The sequence below is a fragment of the Aquarana catesbeiana genome, linkage group LG10 (genome assembly GCF_042186555.1).
Source record: "Aquarana catesbeiana isolate 2022-GZ linkage group LG10, ASM4218655v1, whole genome shotgun sequence".
In the NCBI taxonomy this organism is placed as follows: Eukaryota; Metazoa; Chordata; class Amphibia; order Anura; family Ranidae; genus Aquarana; species Aquarana catesbeiana.
The window spans coordinates 124,423,490-124,445,407 of record NC_133333.1 but is presented as its reverse complement, the minus strand read 5'-3'; the positions used below and the strand labels follow the sequence as shown (position 1 = coordinate 124,445,407).

Genomic DNA, 21,918 nt, shown 5'->3' with positions numbered 1-21,918 from the left:
GACAGCAGGGGGGAATATTCATCTGTTCTCTATCTTTCTCATAATGGTAATTTTGTAAGTTTGTTGCTTACTTAGCCATTCCCTCTGTCTATCTGGGGTTGGTTCTTCTATGTACCGCCTCTCTGACAATATCGCCTCATTTCTGATTTCCCTTTCCCACTCTCTAGATTTCCCCTTAACTCTTGCCACCTGTTGGATCAGGAGACCTCTAAGATAGGCCTTCAAGGAGTCCCAGGCCACTCCCACTGATGCCATATCTGTATTTATTTGAATAAATTCCTTTAGTTTGGCCACCAGTTCTCCAGGTTAATTTTCCATTCTCTTGCATGGGCTTTACCCCCTGCATTTATTGTCAACGCAAGTGGGGAATGGTCGGAGACTCCTCTTGGGCCATACTCTATGTTCCTTACCAGCGCTGATGCTTCTCTATTAACTAAGGCCATGTCAATTCTAGATAGGGTGAGGTAAGAGCTTGAAAAGCAGGAGTATTGTCGTTCCTGCAGGTACTGAGTTCACCATATATTACTCAGCCCTGCTTTGTGTAAAAATCGGGATAGCCGGCCCTCCCCTATTCCATTAGGACTATTTCCTGGTGGGAATCTATCTAAACCCTTATCTAGGACTTCGTTAAAGTCCCCCACCACAATGATTGGGGTTCTAACTTTGTCCAGTGTAAATTTCAACAATTCTTGAAGAACCTCAAATTTAAATGGGGGGGGGGGGACATAGATGTTGGCTAACACATATAATTTATTCTCGATCGAGCAGAGCAAGAAAATATACCGACCCTGTGCATCAATACAGCTCTCCCAGCAGGAGAACACTATTCCTCTCCCAATCATTGTACTCACCCCCCTTGAATATGAGGAGTGGACAAAACAGTATTGGGTTTGAAATTTCTGGTTAGGAAGTTGTGGAATAGTGTCTTTAGTCAAGTGCGTCTCCTGCAGGCAGAGCAGCCCAGGCCCCCTCCCCTCTAGTGCAGACAGAACCGTAGTTCTCTTTATTGGGTCCCCTAAACCTCGGATGTTCCAAGAAATTATACTAAACGTCTTGTCTTGCATGGAAACGTATAAAAATAATACAAGTATGGGAAAAGAAAAAAAACAAATAAATTGATAGGAACCTGATCCATCCGGTAACCCATTTCACTCCCCTCCACCTTAGATACTTTCTCCCATCTATGCATTTTCTCTCTCCTCATAACCCATCCCTGTTTGTGTCTTGAATCGTATTAGTATTTGTGGTGCGCAACCTTCATCACCTACTCTACCCTTATTCCCCACTCCTCCCACCTTTTCCCCTCCCATATCTCCCCACTCCTGCCCAACTGGGCTTCCCATAAGGGGTTCACCCGTGACCTTTCCATACCTTTCCCACCTCACAAACCAAATCAATAATCTTGAACATTTTAGTGCAAAGTGTAACCAATATAGGAGCCTAATTTGCTCCTTTACTCTCATTTTTGTATATATCTAAACATTCAGATCAAAGTGCATTCTCTCTCCTCCACTCCTAATATTCTAATCAATCATTGTTATTAATGTGGTATTATTGTGATATTCAAGTGACAAAGTGATAAAAAATGTCATGGATAAAAAAATAACTAGATCAATGTTTACCAGGGTTAGTGTTCGGATCAATGTAAAGATCAAAGGTCAAGTTTGGAGTCAAAGGTCATGGTCAGCATATTTTGGGTAGAATGATTTAAAAAAAAAAATTTAAATTAGTATCGGTGTCAGTGCATTTTAGGTAGGGGCCTACTACGGGTACAAACATCAAATAACACATACATGTATTATCGCTGTGATTTTTTTTTTTTACTATTTTAGGCCAGTTTTCCTGTGATGATAAAAAAAAACAAAAAACACAGGCAATATCCATTACCATTTACCACCAACAGAAAGCCCAATTTGTCCTAAAAAAACAAGGTATAATCCTCCTGGATACACAAAGTAGTTGCAAGGATATGTACAGTTTTACTAACACATATCAAAGTTGCAAAATTGTGCTTGGGTATTAGAGAGGGAATCATAAATGCCTACCAATAAAAACCAGTAGGATCTGAAGCTAGCAATAGGTTTAGTGCCTTAGAAAACCGGGATGTAACTTGCTTCAAGCAGTCAAAAAAACAAGGGGAAGCTCCACACCATATGATTAAAAATGCCAGAGGGGTATAATAGCCTGTATCCTACTTAAAAATTTAAACTGAATGAATGTATCCATAGCAGATATCAGTTTAGTATACTGAGCTACCACATCGTCCCACTCCTCTTCAGAGGCGGTAGGTATATCAGTTTTCCACTTCTTTAACAATAAAGAGGTCTTATGATGGTCCATGATTAGTTATGAGTAAGACATAAATTGAAGAAAGGGGCTTGTCAAGAAAAGAAGTTTCTAGAAGAGATTCTAAGGCGTTTTGTTGGAGGATAGGTGCTTGGGATAGGTGCGAATGGTGTGTCACAACTGTAGGTATCTCAAAAATGCCAGTAAGGAAGGCCGAATTCTTCTTTGAGTCAAAAGAATGGAGTACTTCTGTTTGGAGGATATGCCTCAGTGTATAAACACCTACTCTTGTCAAAATAAGGGTGTTCTGAGAGAGTAGAAAGATGGGGAAGGATGAGATTGTTCCAAAGGGGGTATTGGGAGACCAAATCCCATGAGAACTAGGTATCATAATCCAAGCCCTCACCGTCATCCTCTTGGACTGGGTAAGGGTCGGGGGGATATCGGTCCCCTGTGTATTATACATTGGAGCAGTTTGCGGGGAGCAAAGTATATCCGCCTCCAAGTCCAGGGCCGGGTTCCCATCAGGGAGGGAAAGCCATCAATGTACAATAACTAAAAGAGTAGCCAAATAGTAAAAATAAAGGCTAGGCAGTGCTAGACCGGCTTCATCTATGGGAAGTGGTAGCAATAGCCAGTGTCAAACAGTACTTACTATTTTTTTCTGAATACCTGCAGTGAATGATGAAACCCCTTCCAGGAGCCGACGACATTCTCCATCATGGGAAGGGCAAAAGGAAGGAATTAATGATGTATCAAATTTAGTGTAATCGTATGCGACATTTCCTGAGACATGTTTATTTCAAGTTTTAGGCTATGTTTACACTCTGCCAACACGGAAGTTGCACGACTTCTGATCCGTATGTCCAACTTCAACTAACAGGATCCCACTTTAAGTCTAGTATGGATCTTGAGGGGGAACAACACGCCAAAATAAATAAAAACCAAAAAAAACGGCGAGGGGGTGCCCCCCCCCCCAAAAAATAGGATTTTTATAACAGCTTACCTGTAAAATCCTTTTCTTTTGAGGTACATCACGGGACACAGAGCCTCAGTAATTACTGATGGGTTATAGGGTATCATTAGGTAATTGGACACTGGTCACACTCTAAACAGGAAGTTCAACTTCCCATATAACCCCTCCCCGGGGATACCTCAGTTTTGTTGCAAAGCAATATAAGTGTATTAGAAGAGGGGTGGGACCTCTGTGTCCCGTGATGTACCTCAAAAGAAAATGATTTTACAGGTAAGCTGTTGTAAAAATCCTATTTTCTTTCTCGTACATCACGGGACACAGAGCCTCAGTAATTACTGATGGGATGTCCCAGAGCAATGCTATTTGAGGGGAGGGGACCACACCACGTAGGGTGTAATCAGACCCGAGGACCTCGTACTGCTGCCTGCAGCACACTACGCCCAAAGGCGATATCCTCATGTCTTCCCACATCCACCTGATAAAATCTGGTGAATGTATGGACTGAAGACCAGGTTGCGGCCCTGCAGATTTGAGCCATAGGGGCCTGGTGATGCACAGCCCAAGAAGCACTAATAGCCCTTGTGGAGTGTGCCTTGATTTGAAAAGGTGGAATTTTCCGTTTCAAACCGTAAGCTTGAATAATCATTTGTCGAATCCATTTTGAAATGGTAGACTTTGACGCTGCCTGTCCTCTATTGGGACCTTCTGGCAGTACGAACAAAACATCCGTTTTGCGAATTTGAGCAGTTGCTTTCAGTTAGGCCTTGACTGCTCTTACTACATCCAAAGAATGTAGTGACCTTTCTTCTGTAGAACAGGGATCTGGAAAAAAGGAAGGCAGAACAATATCTTGGTTTAGATGAAAACCTGAAACCACTTTCGGTAGAAAGCTAGGATGAGGGCGCAATACCACTCTATCCTGGTGTAAGATTAAATAAGGCTCTTTACAGGAAAGAGCTGCTAATTCTGATACTCTTCTAGCAGAAGAAATGGCTACCAGAAAAATTAACTTTCTTGTCAATAAGACCAAGGGAATTTGACGTATTGGTTTAAAAGGCTGTTTCTGTAAAACTGACAGAACCAAATTCAATTCTCAGGGGTTTAGGGGCGCCTTAACCGGAGGATTAAGACGCGTCCCCCCCCTGCATAAAGCTTCAAACCAAAGAATGTGAAGCAAGTGGTCGTTGAAATAATACTGATAAGGCCGAGACCTGGCCCTTGATGGTACTCAAGGCCAGCTTCATTTTCTTCTTTTCCTGCCTGATCCTGCGAAGGAGTCGTGACAGTAGCAGAATAGGAGGGAATGCATAAATCAGTGAGAACCGATGCCACAGAATCACCAACGCATCTGTCCCGTATGCAAGAGGATCCTTTGTTCTTGCCACAAACTTGTCGATTTTTTTGTTGAATCTGGATGCAAAAGAGATCCACATCTGGAACCCCCCATCTTTGGCATATGGCCGAAAAGACGTCGGGGTGAAGAGACCATTCCCCTGGGACTAATCGCTGGCGACTCAAATAGTCCGCCTGCCAGTTCTCTATCCCCGGAATGAAAACTGACGATATGCATGGCACATGCTTTTCTGCCCAGACTAAAATCTGGTTCACTTCTCTCTGAGCTGCCCGACTCCTGGTGCCTCCTTGATGATTGATATAAGCCACTGCTGTGGCATTGTCGGACTGGATCCTGACCGGGCAACCCTGTAGTCCAGGCCTTGAGGGCTAGATATGCCGCACGGATCTCCAGAATGTTGATGGGTAAGGTCCTCGGTTTTGGACCATTCCCCTTGGACCGCAGACTGTTCCAGAACTGCTCCCCAACTTGAAAGGAAAAGGATTTCCTTTTCTGCAGGCTTTCGGGTATTAACCACCAACTGAGGCTCTGATGCACTGTACAAGACAGGTGCATCGGAGAACCTAATGCCTGAACCTTCTTGTTCCAGGCCGACAGGATACTGTGTTGCAGTAGTCTTGAATGAAACTGAGCATAGGGAACTGCTTCGAATGAAGCTACCATCTTTCCCAGCAGCCTCATACAAAGGTGGACAGAAGACCCTTTTTGGTCCTGACTACCAGAATCAGCTCTCTTAAGGCAGTGATCTTTGCCTGAGATAAAAATACCTTCTCTTGGCTTGTATCTATGACTAGGCCCAAATACTCCAGTCTTCTTACTGGTTTTAAGAAAGACTTTTCTAGGTTGAGAATCCAACCTAGGTGTTCCAGGTAGTTGACTGTGGTCATCAAGTTTCCGCTCAAACAGGCTACCGACCGGTCTATCAAGAGCAGGTCGTCTGGGTATGCTATGACAGTTATACCTTGAGCCCTTAATCTGGCCATAGGAGGAGCAAAGATCTTTGTAAACACTCGAGGTGCAGTGGCTAGCCCCAAAGGCAGAGCCACAAACTGAAAATGGCACCCTTCTATTTCGAAGCGCAAGTACTTTTGATGAGCAGGAAAAATGGGTACACGCAGATACGCACCTCTGATGTCTATTGATGCCAGAAATTCTCCTCCCTGTAGGATGGAGACCACTGACCGAATTGATTCCATGTGAAAGGATCGAATCCTTAGGAATCGATTCAGATCCTTTAGATCCAGAATGGGTCTGACATCTCCATTTGGTTTTTGTACCGTAAAAAGGTTGGAATAAAATCCCAATCCTTGATCTTTTGTGGGAACCACCATGATGACTTTTTGCGACAATAGTCGCTCTAACGCTAGAAGGAGCAACTGCTTTTGCTCTGGATCTCTGGGGACACTTGATCTGAGGAAACGTGAAGAGGGGATTTCTTGGAACTCCAGTTTGTAACCTAGAGTTACCGTGGAGATTACCCATCTGTCCTGGAAATCCTCCTGCCAGAGCTTTGAGAACCGTAGCAGTCTTCCCCCACCCGAACGAGCGGGGGCGCTCCTTCATAAAGAGGCTTTAGCGTCTTGTCTAGTAGGCTTCTTCCCCCAGGACTTCTTTTGTCCCTGGGGTCGACTCTGAAATTTATTTCTAGACCCTGACGGAGGAGGCCGTCGCGACTGCCTGGAGGCTGATGCTCCTGGCACTGGGGAAAGAGCCCGTTTGAAAGAGGGACGCTTACTTCTTTTCTTAACAGGTAAGAGAGTGCTTTTCCCACTAGAGATCTTTTGGATATAATTGTCCAAATCCTCTCCAAACAGCCTTGCACCACAAAATGGAAATCCAGCCATTAGTTTCTTACATGGTGCTTCGGCTGACCAGTTTTTCAACCATAAGATTCTGTGCATATGCACCAACCCAAGTGAAAGACGAGAGGTTTGGATGATAGAATCTCTGATGGCGTCAACAGCAAAACATAAGGCCGCTGGAAGGTTAGCCAACCCCTGGGCCTGCTGTTCAGTTAGAACTTTAAGGACCTGCTTAACATGGTCTCATAAGTATTGACAGACTCCAATCGCTGCCACTGCAGGTTGAGCTACTGAACCTGCTAAGGAGAAAATATCCTTCAAAAGGGATTCCATTTTCTTATCAACAGGATCCCTGAGCATCTGAGCATTGTCACCAGGACAAGTCAGACTTTTATTTACGGAGGAAATGGCGGCGTCAATGGCCGGTATCCCCCACATCTTTATAAACTTTTCTTCCATAGGATAAAGTGTTGAAAACTTTTTAGGTGGAAAAAAACATTTATCTGGGTGATCCCACTCAGAATAAATGAGCTTTTCTAGCAGATTATGAACAGGAAAAGCATGTGTTGTTTGAGGAGGCTTCAGTGACCCCAAAGAAGAAGAGGGTTCTTTAACTGACTCAGATACGGGTAACTTAAATGTGGAGCGGACCAATCCAGCAAGGATCTGTACTAAGACCTTCTCATCCTGAGAAGCTGAAGAGGGCCCTTCTCCACTTGATTCCTCAGAGGAGGAATCATCAGTCCCATCCCGATCCTCTGAAAGTGATTCTTCTCCTTTTTCCCCAGAGTTCCTCTGCCTGAGAGTCCTGGGTAACAGAGGAAAACCTAGTGCGTTTTCTTCCACTGAGTGAAGATCCATTAATCTTTCCTCTAATCCATTAATGGTTGAGGAGAAAACCTCCTGCGTAATGTATACAGGGGCTGAAGTGCCAGAAGCAGATGCAGCCCCCAACCCCAACGGCTCTCCCTGGCCGGCCATCCCAGGTCCTTCAGGGGGGGGAGGCACTGCAGAAGGGGGGTCCTCAGAGCCTGAGGGCGATCCCCTAGAGCCTCTGGTTTTTGGGGTATTTGTACCTCTTCTACCCATAGTGCAAAGCAACAAGGTGGAGGTATCACACAAATGAAACACTGACTGCTGAGCGATGTAGTCCAGCAACTTGCTACTGCTACCAATGCCCAGTCAAGTGTTTCTTAGTAAATGCTGCCTGGGAGAATGCCTGTGTCCCACCTTACATGCGACCGTCAGCTCTGTGTCCCTGAATAGGCTGTGTGCACCAGAAAAGTGTGCTTCTTATAGCCTGTGCAGCCGGCGATGTGGGCGTCTAAGCACGCCGGACTTCGCGCTGACGCTCCGCCCCCCCCTCCTCTGACCACCCCCCCTCGTTTTATTCAAAAAACATGCGCTTTCCCGCGCAAGCCAACCCTCCGGGACCAGCATGGAGGGGAGGCTGGGGTGGAGGAGGAAGGAGAGAGGCCGGCAGATGATGGGGTCTGCCACATGGTAATGGCGGAGGTGGCAGCAATAGTGGGGTATACTACCTCCTCACAGACCACTGTGGCCCCCCCATTCTTGGGGGGAATATCCCTGCAGGAAGAGCCACCCATCCCATCCTACCTGGAGCTTGGCTGGAGGAGCTATGCATCGTGAACACGGAGACAGACAATCAAGCATGTGAAGGTATGTGCTCTTGGCTGTCCCCGGTGGCGACAATAGGCATAGCATACATTTACTAAAAGGAGAAACCTACTAGAATTTAAAAAATCTGTGGAATCTCCCTTACCTTATCCAGTTGCAGGGTACTGTTATACAGACCCAATCTTCACCTCTCACGGTGGGCTCCGAAAACCTTCAGAGACTGGGGCCCCCTATGGATAGGGGGATCCACAGTTCTGGGCCTGTAAAGCACCCAGGCAAGAATAAGGCTAGAAAAACCAAATTCTGAAATGCGGGGTCCAGCTCTCTAAAAAGAGGAGTGTTACAGGTAAAACCTAATTTCTTCGGACACGAGGCCCGGGTACCATCCAATTCGGCCTAAAAAGGACACTTTGAAATGGATCCGGTTCGCCTGGCTTGCCCCAGTATAGGATATAGGATATTCCCTTTCGAGCTCAGCACAGCACATCTTTACACGTCCAACACCTAAGACACTGGCGAAAAAACTGAGGTATCCCCAGGAAAGGGAGGGGTTATATGGGGAGTTGAACTTCCTGTTTAGGGTGTGACCAGTGTCCAATTACCTAATGATACCCTATAACCCATCAGTAATTACTGAGGCTCTGTGTCCCGTGATGTACGAGAAAGAAATCCATACCAGACCCTTATCTGAGCATGCAGACCGGTGGGCCAGGAAAAGGGGGGGGGAAATGAGGATGAGCAAGTGACCCCCTCTTTCTGGACCATACCAGGCCACATGCCCTCAACGTGCACCCCAAAGCACCTTGTCCCCATGTTGATGGGGACAAGGGCCTCTTCCCCACAGCCCTGGCTGGTAGTTGTGGGGGTCTGCGGGCGGGGGGGCTTATCGGAATCTGGAAGCCCCCTTTAAACAAGAGGGCTCCCAGATCCCACCCCCCCATGTGAAAGGGTATGGGGTACATTGTACTTCTACTCATTGCCCCCCAAAAAAGTGTCGAAAAAAAAGAATATTTTTTATAACAGCTTACCTGTAAAATCCTTTTCTTGGAGTACATCATAGGACACCGAGCCTCAAGTAATTACTTATTGGGTTATAGCCTACCTTCAGGTGTTGACACTGGCAATCAATAAAGGAAGTTGACTCCCCTATAAAACCCCACCTCCTTCCAGGAGTCCTCAGTTTTTGTAGCCAAGCAATATAGTTATACTCTAAGACAGAAGGGAGGGACCTCTGTGTCCTATGATGTACTCCAAGAAAAGGATTTTACAGGTAAGCTGTTATAAAAAATCCTATTTTCTTTATCGTACATCATAGGACACAGAGCCTCAAGTAATTACTTATTGGGATGTCCCAAAGCAATACCACTTGAGGGGAGGGAGACACAGCCCATAAGGCTCCCGCAGACCTGAGGATTTATATTGCTGCCTGCAGCATACATCGCTCAAAGGCGACATCCTCATTCTTTCTTACATCCACTTGATAAAAATTTGTGAATGTATGGACCAAAGACCAAGTTGCAGTCTTGCAGATCTGAGTAAAGGAGGCCTGGTCACGCACTGCCTAAGAAACACTAACCGCTTTGGTAGAGTGCGCCTTAACCCGAATAGGGGAATCTTACCCCTTAAATCATAAGTTTAAATTATAACTTGCCAAATCCACTTAGCAACAGTGGATTTTGACGCTGCCTGTCCTTTCTTAGGACCCTCTGGCAGAATAAATAAGACATCAGTCTTACGAATCCGAGCAGTCTTCTTTAAATAAATTTTCACTGCTCTTACTATATCAAGACAATGTAGTGACTTATCTTCCCTGAAACATGGTCTTGGGAAAAATTATGGCAGGACAATGTCTTCATTCCGATGAAGGTCTGAAATCACTTTTGGCAAAAAGCCTGGACGAGGGCGCAACACCACTCTGTCCTCGTAAATATTCAAATATGGCTCCTTACAAGAAAGAGCAGCCAAATCTGATACCCTTCTAGCTGAGGATAGCAATAAAAAATATCAGGTTCCTAGTCAGGAGGACAAGCGGACTATACTGTACAGGTTAAAAATGGCTGTTTGTAACACTGACAAACTAAATTCAAGTCCCAAGGGCTTTAAGGGTGATTAAACTGGTGGATTAATCGGCATCAATCCCTGCAAGAAAAAACCCCGGACTAGAGCATGCGTAGCAAGCGTTTTTTGATATAAAACGGATAAGGCCGAGACCTGGCCCTTAATAATACTTAAAGTGGAGTTCCACCCAAAAATGGAACGTCCACTTTTTGGATCCCCCCCCCTTCGGTGTCACATTTGGCACCTTTCAGGGGGGTGGAGGGAGCAGATACCTGTCTAATACAGGTATTTGCTCACACTTCCTGGCATAGATCACCACGGCGCTTGCGGTGACCTATGCCACTTCCGGCGCCTACCCCGTCCTCCCCCGCTGTATTCTGTGAGACACAGAACACAGCAGGGACCTGAGAGGACGTGCAGCGCAAATCGCACATGCGCAGTAGGGAACCAGGAAGTGAAGCCGCACGTAACCACCAACTGAGGTTTTAAGACCTTCTTGGGGTCAGCCTGCATAGATAAGCCCAAAGCTTGGATCGTCTTGTTCCAGGCCGAGAGGATTCTGTTTTGCAACAGTCTTGAACGGAACTGGGCATAAGGGACTGCTTTGATTGAAGCTACCATCTTCCTAACCTCATGCAAAGGTGAATTGAAGGATTTGTTTTGACCTGACCATCCGTACCAACTCTTGTATGGAGCTGATCTTTGCTGGAGACAGGACATCCCTTTCAGGACTGCATCTATGAACAGACCCAAGTAATCCAGCCTTCTTACTGGTTTTAAGGAAGACTTCTCTAGGTTGAGCATCCAACCGAGATTTTCCAGGTAACTGGTTGAAATGCAAAAGCTTTGCTTTAAGCGGATCATTGACTGGACTATAATAATAGATCATCTAGGTACACCCACACTGTTATGCCCTGTGCCCTCAACCTGGCTAGAGGTGGGGCCAGTATTTGTGAATACCCGTGGTGTTGTGGCTAGCCAGGAGGGAAAGCCGCAAACTGAAAGTGCTGTTCTACTTTGAATCGCAGAAACCTTTGGTGAGCAGGAAATACAGGGACATGCAGGTATGCATCCTGATGTCGATGGATACCAAAAGTTCTTCCTCCAGTAGGATGGAGACAACTGACCTGATCGACTCCATGCGAAAGGAGCGAATTCTCAGGAATCGATTCAGATTTTTTAGATCCAGAATGGGAACATTTGATCTTATCACATGAGATGGTGGAAACTCCTGATACTCTAGGTTGTATCCTAGAATCACTGTGGAGAGAGCCCATCTGTCCCGAGTTTCCATTAGTCAGACCTCTGCGTAATGCAGAAGCCTTCCTCCCATTTTCTTGAGGGGTGATGCCTCTTCATGTTCTGCTTTGCAGTTTTGCGGCTCCAGGTCTTCCATGAGTCTGACCATGCGATTTTCCTCTGGAATTTGACGGTGGAAGCCATCGCCACTGCCTAGAGGTGGAAGCGCTTGGCGCAGGAAAGAGTCCGTTTGAACGAAGGACGTTTAAGCTTTCTTAGACTGGCAAAAAAGTACTCTTTCCACTGGAAATTTGTTTGGATGTATTTATCCAAATCATCGCCAAATAGTCGCTCCCCATGAAATGGGAAGCTGGACAGAAGCTGTTTGCAGGGTGCTTTAGCAGACCCACCCTTCCGCATGTGTGCTAACACAAGGGCCAGGCGAGACGCCTGGTAAATAGAGTCTTTCATAGCATCTATGGCAAACATATGCTTTTGTAATTCGGGCAACTCATGGCCTCTTGTGCAGGGATCTTGTTAGGAGCATCTGTAAACTGGTCCTTTAAGGACTGACAGATGCCTATGGCTGCAATTGCAGTCTGAGCTACAGTACCTGCTAAGGAAAAGGAAGATTTTAACAGGAATGCCAACTTGTTGGATCCTTTAGGATTTTGTGCATGGTCCACTGGACAAGATAAACTCTTATTCACACTGGAAATTGCAGCATCTACTGCTGGAACTTTCCATTTTGGTGAATATCTCCTCCATAGGATAGAGAGCTGATAAAACTCTTTGGAGGGAAAAAATGCTTATCCGGATGGATGCCTTCAGAAAATAAGCTTCTCTAGTAATGTGTGGACTGGAAACGCATGCCCTGGTTGTGAAGGTTTTAAAGAACCCAAAAAAGGAACCAGACTTTCAGCTGACTCTGTTAGGGGTGGCATGAAAGTGGAACGCACCAAGTCCGTAAGGATTTGTACCCTAGATTGTAAAGCTGGAACATCAGCTGTTGTTTCCTCTGCAGAGGAATAATCGGTTTGTTTTTCCCAATCGTTTGAAGATAATACCTCATCCTGTCCCCACTGTTCCCCTGTTAAGGGTCTGGAGTGGGAGAGATGGATCTAGCATGCTTCCTATCCCCTTCAATGGAGGATGTGATTAAAGCGGCTAAAACTTCCTCTAAGCCTTGCACAGCAGAGGAAAATACCATCTCAGTCCCATATAAAGGGACTGAAGTGTGGTAAGCAGTAGCACCACCAGCCGGTTCCAACGGCTCTCCCTGGCTTGCCATGCCGGGTATCCCCAGAGAGGATGACAATGTGGAGGCATGACTGGAGTTCCCAGCGCCTGGGGGTGGTTAGTACTCTAGTAGTAAGCCTTGAAGCCATAGTGCAAAGCACAAAAGCAGAGGCCCAGTTTGCTGTATTTATTTGAACAATAGTAGGAAAAAAACAATGGCAGCATAGAATGTTGAATGAAAGTTTTTCCTGTACTGTATATGCCTGTGTAAACCTCTCACCTGCACCAGCGCGTCTGTGTGTCAGCCTTGCTTTTGCTGCTCTGATAGACACCGTCTGTTACAGAGTATCAGCTCTAAAATCTTTTAAGTTTTTTCAGGTTTGAGCCTGATTACTGTGCACCGTGTGTTGTAAGGACACTGAGGCGTCAACCGCTTAAGCCACGCCCCTTTCTTGCTCTCCTTTCTCTGACGTCAGCTTCTCGCGCACGTGCGCGGTGGCTTGCATCATACATAGCAGAGAAGGAGAGGGGACTGCAGCCATGCTGCAATGTCTCATATTACCGGCAAGTAATATTTTGTGTATAGCAACAACATAGACGGGCGGGCGAGCAGCGGGGGGAGTGTAAGGTTTACATATATCCTCCGCCACTTGTTTTCCCATTAGGGGGAAATAAACCCCCCCTCCACTTGCTGAGACACGCGCTGTTTTAAGCACTTCTAAACAGGCATTTACACTCTTTTTAAAAACTACCTCTAGAGGAGTACATAAGGCATTACAATATATCCTAAAGAAAAGTCATAGGTAGAGTTTGCAGTTCCTATGCTTTTCTCTTACCTTTTCCTCGCTGCAGGATACTGCGTAAACAGATCCAAACTTCACCCATTAGGGCGGGCAGCGTGGTTAAACCTTCAAAGACTGGGGCCCATTTTATAGGGGTTCCACTCCTTTGGGCCATGTATAGCACCCCTCAGGACAACTTTAGGTAATGTAGCAAGACCAAAAAAAAAAAAAAAAAAAAAAAGAGTCCTAGTTCCTAGGGTCCAGCTCTCAAAGAGGAGCATTACAGGCAAAACCTCATTCCTCTATGCGAGGCCCGGTACCATCTTGGAGCCGCAGTGGCGGGATGGATCCGTTTGTGGAGGCTTTTTAAAACCAGCATGGATCCCTCTTGGAGCTCCACAGAGCACATGTTACTCGCGACAACACCTTTAGACACTGGCAAAAAACTGAGGACTCCTGGAAGGAGGAGGGGTTATATAGGGGAGTTAACTTCCTTTATTGATTGCCAGTGTCAACACCTGAAGGTAGGCTATAACCAAATAAGTAATTACTTGAGGCTCTGTGTCCTATGATGTACGAGAAAGAAATAAACAGTACACAGGTTTTTTGACGGTCCTTTATTAAAAATGGAGACTGTCCCCCGATGTAGCTCCATGTCTTCTTCCTCCATTTATATCTTCTTCCTCTGGTTCTTCTGCTGCTTCTCCTTCAGATGTCTTCTCCCGACACTGGATACCGCTGTTGTGTTGGCTCCTGCTGTCTGCCATTTTTTATATAGCTATGGGGCGTGGCCACCCGGTGAGGTCATCCAGAGACCCCACTCCTTGTGATGTCACTGCCCATCATGCCCCAGGCCACGCTGTCACAAGGGCGTGGGGTCTCTGGATGGCATCACCGAACGGTCATGCCCTTCTCCAACTTCTCCATAACTTTATCCCTGACCTGTCTGGTGTGTTCCTTGGCCTTTATTCTGCTGTTTGTTCACCAGGGTTCTCTAACAAACCTCTGAGGGCTTCACAGAACAGCTGTATTTATACAGAGATGGACTCCATTTACTAATTAGGTGACTTCTCAAGGCAATTGGTTCCACTAGATTTTAGTTAGGGATATCAGAGTAAAGGAGGCCTGAATACAAATGCACGCCACACTTTTCACATACAGTGGGGACGGAAAGTATTCAGACCCCCTTAAATTGTTCACTCTTTGTTATATTGCAGCAATTTGCTAAAATCATTTAGGTTCATTTTTTTCCTCATTAATGTACACACAGCACCCCATATTGACAGAAAAACAAATTGTTTTTGGTGGTCTGGTGCTAGAATTGTTGACATTTTTGCAGATTTTTAAACTGAAATATCACATGGTTCTAAGTATTCAGACCCTTTGTTCAGTATTTAGTAGAAGCACCCTTTTGATCCAATACAGCCATGAGTCTTTTTGGGAAAGATGCAACAAGTTTTTCACACCTGGATTTGGGGATCCTCTGCCATTCCGCCTTGCAGATCCTCTCCAGTTCTGTCAGGTTGGATGGTAAACGTTGGTGGACAGCCATTTTTGGTTTCTCCAGAGATGCTCAATTGGGTTTAAGTCAGGGCTGGGCCATTCAAGTACAGTCACGGAGTTGTTGTGAAGCCACTCCTTCGTTATTTTAGCTGTGTGCTTAGGGTCATTGTCTTGTTGGAAGGTAACCAAAAAAACCAAACAAACAGTCAGCGCAAAACTTAATGACTACTCACAGCAGCTGAACACTAAAGGCAAATATATAAACCCTTCAGAACTATGTAGATAAATCAGTGCAGCGCTAAATTAATAACTAAAAACAATTATTGAATCAAAATACAATAAATGAAAAGTTCATAGGTTCGTGTGTTGAAACTCTTATGTAGATAGAGAGGCACACAGACGTCAATGGTGATAAAGGGTGCTTCATGCAAAAGTTTGGGGTGCTCCTTGATCCGTGCTCACACCATATGTTTAGCCAAACTGCTCACCTTGTTTATTAGACCCCTGAGCTAACAGGAAGGTCATAAGAGCTTTCACCACCCCTGGTGGTAATGGTAAACTTGTGGATGGAAGCTGGGCACCTCTCGAACTCCTGCAGATAAGCCTTTTGATTCTCCCGTAGCAACATATAATATAAAGAAACAATCTAGTGCTCTCTGTATGATTTGTATAAAGGTATCATTTAATATAAAATGGGTACTCACATAAAAAGCACTTAGACCAAGTGCTAGGGTATAAAGCATAAAAGGACTGATGACAGCAAAGCTGATAAGGTGGCCGTAGTGACATTAAGATGAACTCTCGCACGCGTATCGTCCATAGGACTTCCTCAGCGATAGTCCTCAGCGCTGAGGAAGTCCTATGGACGATACGCGTGCGAGAGTTCATCTTCATGTCACTACGGCCACCTTATCAGCTTTGCTGTCATCAGTCCTTTTATGCTTTATACCCTAGCACTTGGTCTAAGTGCTTTTTATGTGAGTACCCATTTTATATTAAATGATACCTTTATACAAATCATACAGAGAGCACTAGATTGTTTCTTTATATTATATGTTGCTACGGGAGAATCAAAAGGCTTATCTGCAGGAGTTCGAGAGGTGCCCAGCTTCCATCCACAAGTTTACCATTACCACCAGGGGTGGTGAAAGCTCTTATGACCTTCCTGTTAGCTCAGGGGTCTAATAAACAAGGTGAGCAGTTTGGCTAAACATATGGTGTGAGCACGGATCAAGGAGCACCCCAAACTTTTGCATGAAGCACCCTTTATCACCATTGACGTCTGTGTGCCTCTCTATCTACATAAGAGTTTCAACACACGAACCTATGAACTTTTCATTTATTGTATTTTGATTCAATAATTGTTTTTAGTTATTAATTTAGCGCTGCACTGATTTATCTACATTGTTGGAAGGTAAACCTTCGGCCCAGTCTGAGGTCCTGAGCGCTCTGGAGAAGGTTTTCGTCCAGGATATCCCTGTACTTGGCTGCATTCATCTTTCCCTCGATTGCAACCAGTCGTCCTGTCCCTGCAGCTGAAAAACACCCCCACAGCATGATGCTGCCACCACCATGCTTCACTGTTGGGACTGTATTGGACAGGTGATAAGCTGTGCCTGGTTTTCTACACAAATATCGCTTAGAATTAAGGCCAAAAAGTTCTATCTTGGTCTCATCAGACCAAAGAATCTTATTGCTCACCATCTTGGAGTCCTTCAGGTGTTTTTTTTAGCAAACTCCATGTGGGCTTTCATGTGTCTTGCACTGAGGAGAGTCTTCCGTCGGGCCACTCTGCCATAAAGCCCCGACTGGTGGAGGGCTGCAGTGATGGTTGGCTTTCTACAACTTTCTCCCATCTCCCAACTGCATCTCTGGAGCTCAGCCACAGTGATCTTTGGGTTCTTCTTTACCTCTCTCACCAAGGCTTTCTCCCCCGATAGCTCAGTTTGGCTGGACGGCCAGCTCTAGGAAGGGTCCTGGTCGTCCCAAACGTCTTCCATTTAAGGATTATGGAGGCCACTGTGCTCTTAGGAATCTTAAGTGCAGCAGAAATTTTTTTGTAACCTTGGCCAGATCTGTGCCTTGCCACAATTCTGTCTCTAAGCTCTTCAGGCAGTTCCTTTGACCTCATGATTCTCATTTGCTCTGACATGCACTGTGAGCTGTAAGGTCTTATAGAGACAGGTGTGTGGCTTTCCTAATCAAGTCCAATCAGTAAAATCAAACACAGCTGGACTCAAATGAAGGTGTAGAACCATCTCAAGGATGATCAGAAGAAATGGACAGCACCCGAGTTAAATATATGAGTGTCACAGCACATGGTCTGAATGCTTTGGAACATGTGATATTTCAGTTTTTCTTTTTTAATAAATCTGCAAAAATGTCAACAATTCTGTGTTTTTCTGTCAATATGGGGTGAGGTGTGTACATTAACGAGGAAACAAAAATGAACTTAAATGATTTTAGCAAATGGCTGCAATATAACAGAGTGAAAAATTTAAGGGGGTCTGAATACTTTCCGTCCCCACTGTATGTGTAAAAAAAAAAAATAAAAAACATTTATCATTTTCCTTCCACTTTGTGCTAGTCTATCACATAAAATCCAAATAAAATACATTTACGTTTTTGGTTGTAGGCACTGTAATATTCCCGGAAAGAGTTTTTAGTAACCCGGCTTCAATTGAGGCACATCAGATTGAAATTTCTCTGCTTAGACATCAGCAGAACTTCAACACAAAGTTCTGCCTCACAAACGTCAAAGTCAGTGAACACCAAAGTATTCTGTACTCAAATGTGAAGTCACAGTGGCCACTCACATCCAGCCTTTGAGAGAAGAGTCATCTCACTTTCTCTCCTGTAATGCTGTAAAACACGCTGCCCCCTTTGCATGCATTTGGGGCTGGCATTAATTCTTAATAGCACTCCCACGCATCTTGTTAATGCGTGAGACAAAACGCATGGTACTGCAGTTCAATGTGTTTGGTGTGGGGCAAGTTTTAAAATGGTGCAGGCACCTTTTTTGCGCACACTCAGTCGCACCTCCTGGTGTGAATTGAGCCCTATAGAGATTTACTGCACACACTTTTTTTTTCTTTTTTTCAATCAACGAAAACTGGAGGAACCAAAAATTTACTTTATCATTAATATATGATCAGCCATTCATAGACAATCAGAATCACACTTGTACCTTCTTACTTTTTTTTTTTTCTAGAGGGAAAAGATACAGTACAAACCTTTTGCAGACATTAATCACTGTTAGAAAAAGTTGCAAAAGACATGGCAGTTGACCACTAAAAGTGAATGCAGTAAAATTGTGTAGCAAGATAAGATGAATCATGAAACAAAAGGCTCTGTGTTGCCCATTTTTTTTGAGAAGCACACCAATCATTCTATAAACAACGCACTATAAAACGCTCACTGTACTCTCCTAGTTTGCTACATGATGAACATGAGCACACAAGGGACATTCATAGCGAAAGCAGTGTACTTAACTTCCAGTGTAATGATTAAAACCAAAGAAAAATACATCTCAACTATAGTGCATTGATTTTTTTTAAAACTGAACTAAGCTTTTGAAGCTTTTGGGGCCATCTTCCCCTCAGTCTGCAGCCAGCCAAGCATGGGAGAGGACGCGATAGTCTCTGCCTCTACTGGCGGGTCCGGTAAGCGTTGGAGACGACCGGAGCACCTCTCCCGCCGCCGATAAAAGTGATCTTGCGGCGAATCTGCCCCGGAGAACACTTTTATCCTAAAGAAAAAATGCACGCCGTTCCCAAAAATACTGGGGTTATGGCAGCTAGTACCGACGTACAGGTATGGCGATTTGCGCAAAGTGGTTAAGTAGGAGAGATTTACAATGTAATTGTAAGAAAGAATAAGGGAGAGAGGCACTACCAATGCCACATCCAAAGCATATAGGGACAAAAGGAGAATACTACCAAAGTAGCCAAAATTTGGACTTTTAAGGCATGGAAACAATGTAGAAGTGAGAAAATGTATATAATTTATTAGGAAAAATTCATAAACAAATACAAAGTTAAAAAAAAAGAGATAAAACACATGAAAACTGATACAGTCAGTACAGTGAGCCCCTGTGCGTCTACGCGCTTCGCCGTGAGGCTTCTTCAGGACACAATCAAGGTTCGAGTACAGTATCTGGCCGTCTCCCAGGGGCACGCTGCCATGGTATCCTCTACATGCACTATATAACAATAGAGGTTATGGCATATACCAGCAATGCTCCTCTATGATGCCACATACCTCATCTTCATTAGCTGGATGGTTTCTCTCTTTTCGTAATACAAGATACACATGGGCCCCTGTTTTGATACATTTTGGAAGATACAAAATAATCTTACATTAAATACTCCATATTTTCCATCACAGGGAATTCTTATATGAGGCCTACCAAATCAAAGACAGTGAGACTTTCTCTCCGTTTCTCTTTTGTTACACCTTTGAACCTTGATCGTGTCCTGAAGAAGCCTCCGAATTTTGGCTACTTTGGTAGTATTCTCCTTTTGTCCCTGTCAATGTAAGAAATTGCAGCTGCCTGATGCCATGGCAAACCTAATGGGCTCATTTTAGAATAGGATAGATTTAGTATTTGTTTCCCAGCTGCTCTTAATACTAAGCAAAAGACAGGTAACACATAATTTAAATTTAGATATAACGATTTCATAATTTCATAGGACAGGGAACATATCCTCTAAACTGATTAATACCTTAATTTTCGGTAAGAAACCAATACGGCCCCGCCTCTGTTCAAGTACCCTAGGTTCCTTCACTTTAACGCCAAGATGTTTCATGTAGGTCAGGATCACATACTGTATGGTGCCACTTTTGAGAAAGAGAGAAAATGAAAATTTGTCAAAAAAGTAAATAATACAAGGAAAAAAAAAACTGGACTGACTGAGAAAAGAGGTTTTATAAGACTGTTTCCTTTCCGGGACATGTAGTTTTAAACCTGTTAAAGAGTGAATTATATAAATTTAAGAACAACCCCAATTCCAAAAAAGTCGGGACGCTGTGTAAAATCTGCATAAAAATAGACTGCAATCTCATAAACCCATATTTTATTCACAATAGAAAATAGAAAACATATCAACTGTTTAAACTGAGAAAAAGTCCATTTTAAAGTGTTTGTTAATCAAAAAAAAAAAATAAATTAATTCTGGTCCCTTAAAGCAGTGCTGTGTAATCTGCCCCCTCTAAACTGTAAAAAAAACCCTGAATATTGCACTTTATACCCTCTCTAAATAGACCACGATAACCAGGGTAGCTCCGTCCTGATCATCCTGTGTCCCCTCTCTCCCCCTCACCCTCCTCCTTGTCATTTGCATCTGTGTCTGTCTCCAGCCTAATAGGGGCTGGCATAGTTATAAATATATATATATATATATATATATATATATATATATATATATATATATATATATATATATGGGTTAACAAACCCTTTAAGAAAAGAATAAGGTAATTTTAAAATTGATGGCAGCAACACGTCTCCAAAAAGTTGGGAGAGGGCAACAACAAGCTGACAAAGTGGTACTAACAAGGAAGAGCTGGAAGTACATTTTGAAACGAAGTAGGTTAATTGGCAACAGTTCAGTGGCATGACTAGGTATAAAAAGGGCATCTTAGCGTCAGAGTGTCTCAGAAGTAAAGATGGGTAGAGGTTCAATAGTCTGAAAAGCTGCATCTAAAAATTTTCAAATAATATTCCGCAAGGTGAAATTGCAAAGACTTTGACATCTTAATCTACAGTACATATTATCGAAAGATTCTAAGAACCTGGAGAAATCTCTGTGCACAAGGAACAAGGCTGAAACGCAATATTGGATGCCTGCTAGCTTCAGGCCCTCAGACAGCAATAAAAACAGGAGGGGTCGGCTCCCTCCAGGCTCACCTGCCCACTATCTATCCATTAGAATGCATGTGCTTCTACTATGGAGGCTCTCATACATTTAGAGTTAGGACTGCAAATACTGGGGAGCCGTGCAGTGGATCTGCAGCTTATGCATATATTCGCAAATATGTGCTAACTAAACCCCTGTTTTTAATGTAAATTAGTAGACAGGAGAATTTGGTTGGTTGCAGGCTGACTGGTAAATTGAGCTGGGAATTTTCTTTGATTTTGACATGAGTCTTGCTGCGAAGGCCAGTTATAGGTGGGGGCAGTGGCCAGTTGTTTGTACTGGCATTAAAAACAGGCCAGATTCTGTGATGGACATCACTGCATAGGCTCAGGATTACTTAAAAAAAAATAACTGTCTGTGAACACAGTTCGCCATGCCATCCAAAAATGCAAAGTAAAGCTCCTGCTTGCAAAGCCATATATGAACAGGATTCAGAAACGCCACCATTTTCTCTGGGCCAAAGTTCATTTAAAATGGTCTGTTGCAATGTGAAAAACAGTTCCGTGGTCAAATAAATAGAAATTTGAAATTTTTTTTGGCAGCCATGGGCGCAGCGTCCTTCGGAATAAAGAGGAGAGAGACCTTCCGGCTTCTTATCAGCGCTCAGTTCAAAGGCTTCCACGTCTGATAGTATGGGGTGTATTATTGTGTATAGAATGGGCAACTCTGCAAAGGCACCATCAGTGCTGAAATATGACCAAGGTTTTAGAGCAGCATATGCTCCCATGGGGACACCATCTTTTTCAGGGATGGCCTTGCATATTTCAGCAGGACAATGCTAAACTGAAAAACTGCATCTATGACGTAGAAGAATCTGTGTGCTTAAAGTGGTTGTAAAGGATTTTTTTTTTTTTTTTTTTTATTAAACATGTCTATACTTACCTGCTCAGTGCAAAAGAATTGCACAGAGTGGTCCTGATCTTCCTCTTCTCGGGTCCCCCACCGGTGCTCCTGGTTCCTTCTCTCCTGCTGGTGCCCCCAATAGGAAACAGATTCCCGAGCGCTGCTGCTGTGTCCATTGACACAGACAGCAGAACTGTCTGTGTCAAAGCCCCGCCGCTCCCTCCCTCATCACTGGAATTGACTGACAGGAGCAGGAGCCAATAACTCCCGCTGCTATCAA

General features: G+C 44.2%; 1 protein-coding gene across 1 annotated transcript in view; it reads right to left on the bottom strand.

The window, feature by feature from the left end:
* Nucleotides 1-21,918, bottom strand: part of ARHGEF12 (Rho guanine nucleotide exchange factor 12) — a 441,882-nt gene that overhangs the window by 178,385 nt on the left and 241,579 nt on the right. Inside the window, exon 20 of the mRNA XM_073602566.1 lies at nucleotides 19,602-19,716. Coding sequence (XP_073458667.1) covers nucleotides 19,602-19,716 — 115 coding nt within the window. The remainder of the gene's footprint in view (nucleotides 1-19,601; nucleotides 19,717-21,918) is intronic.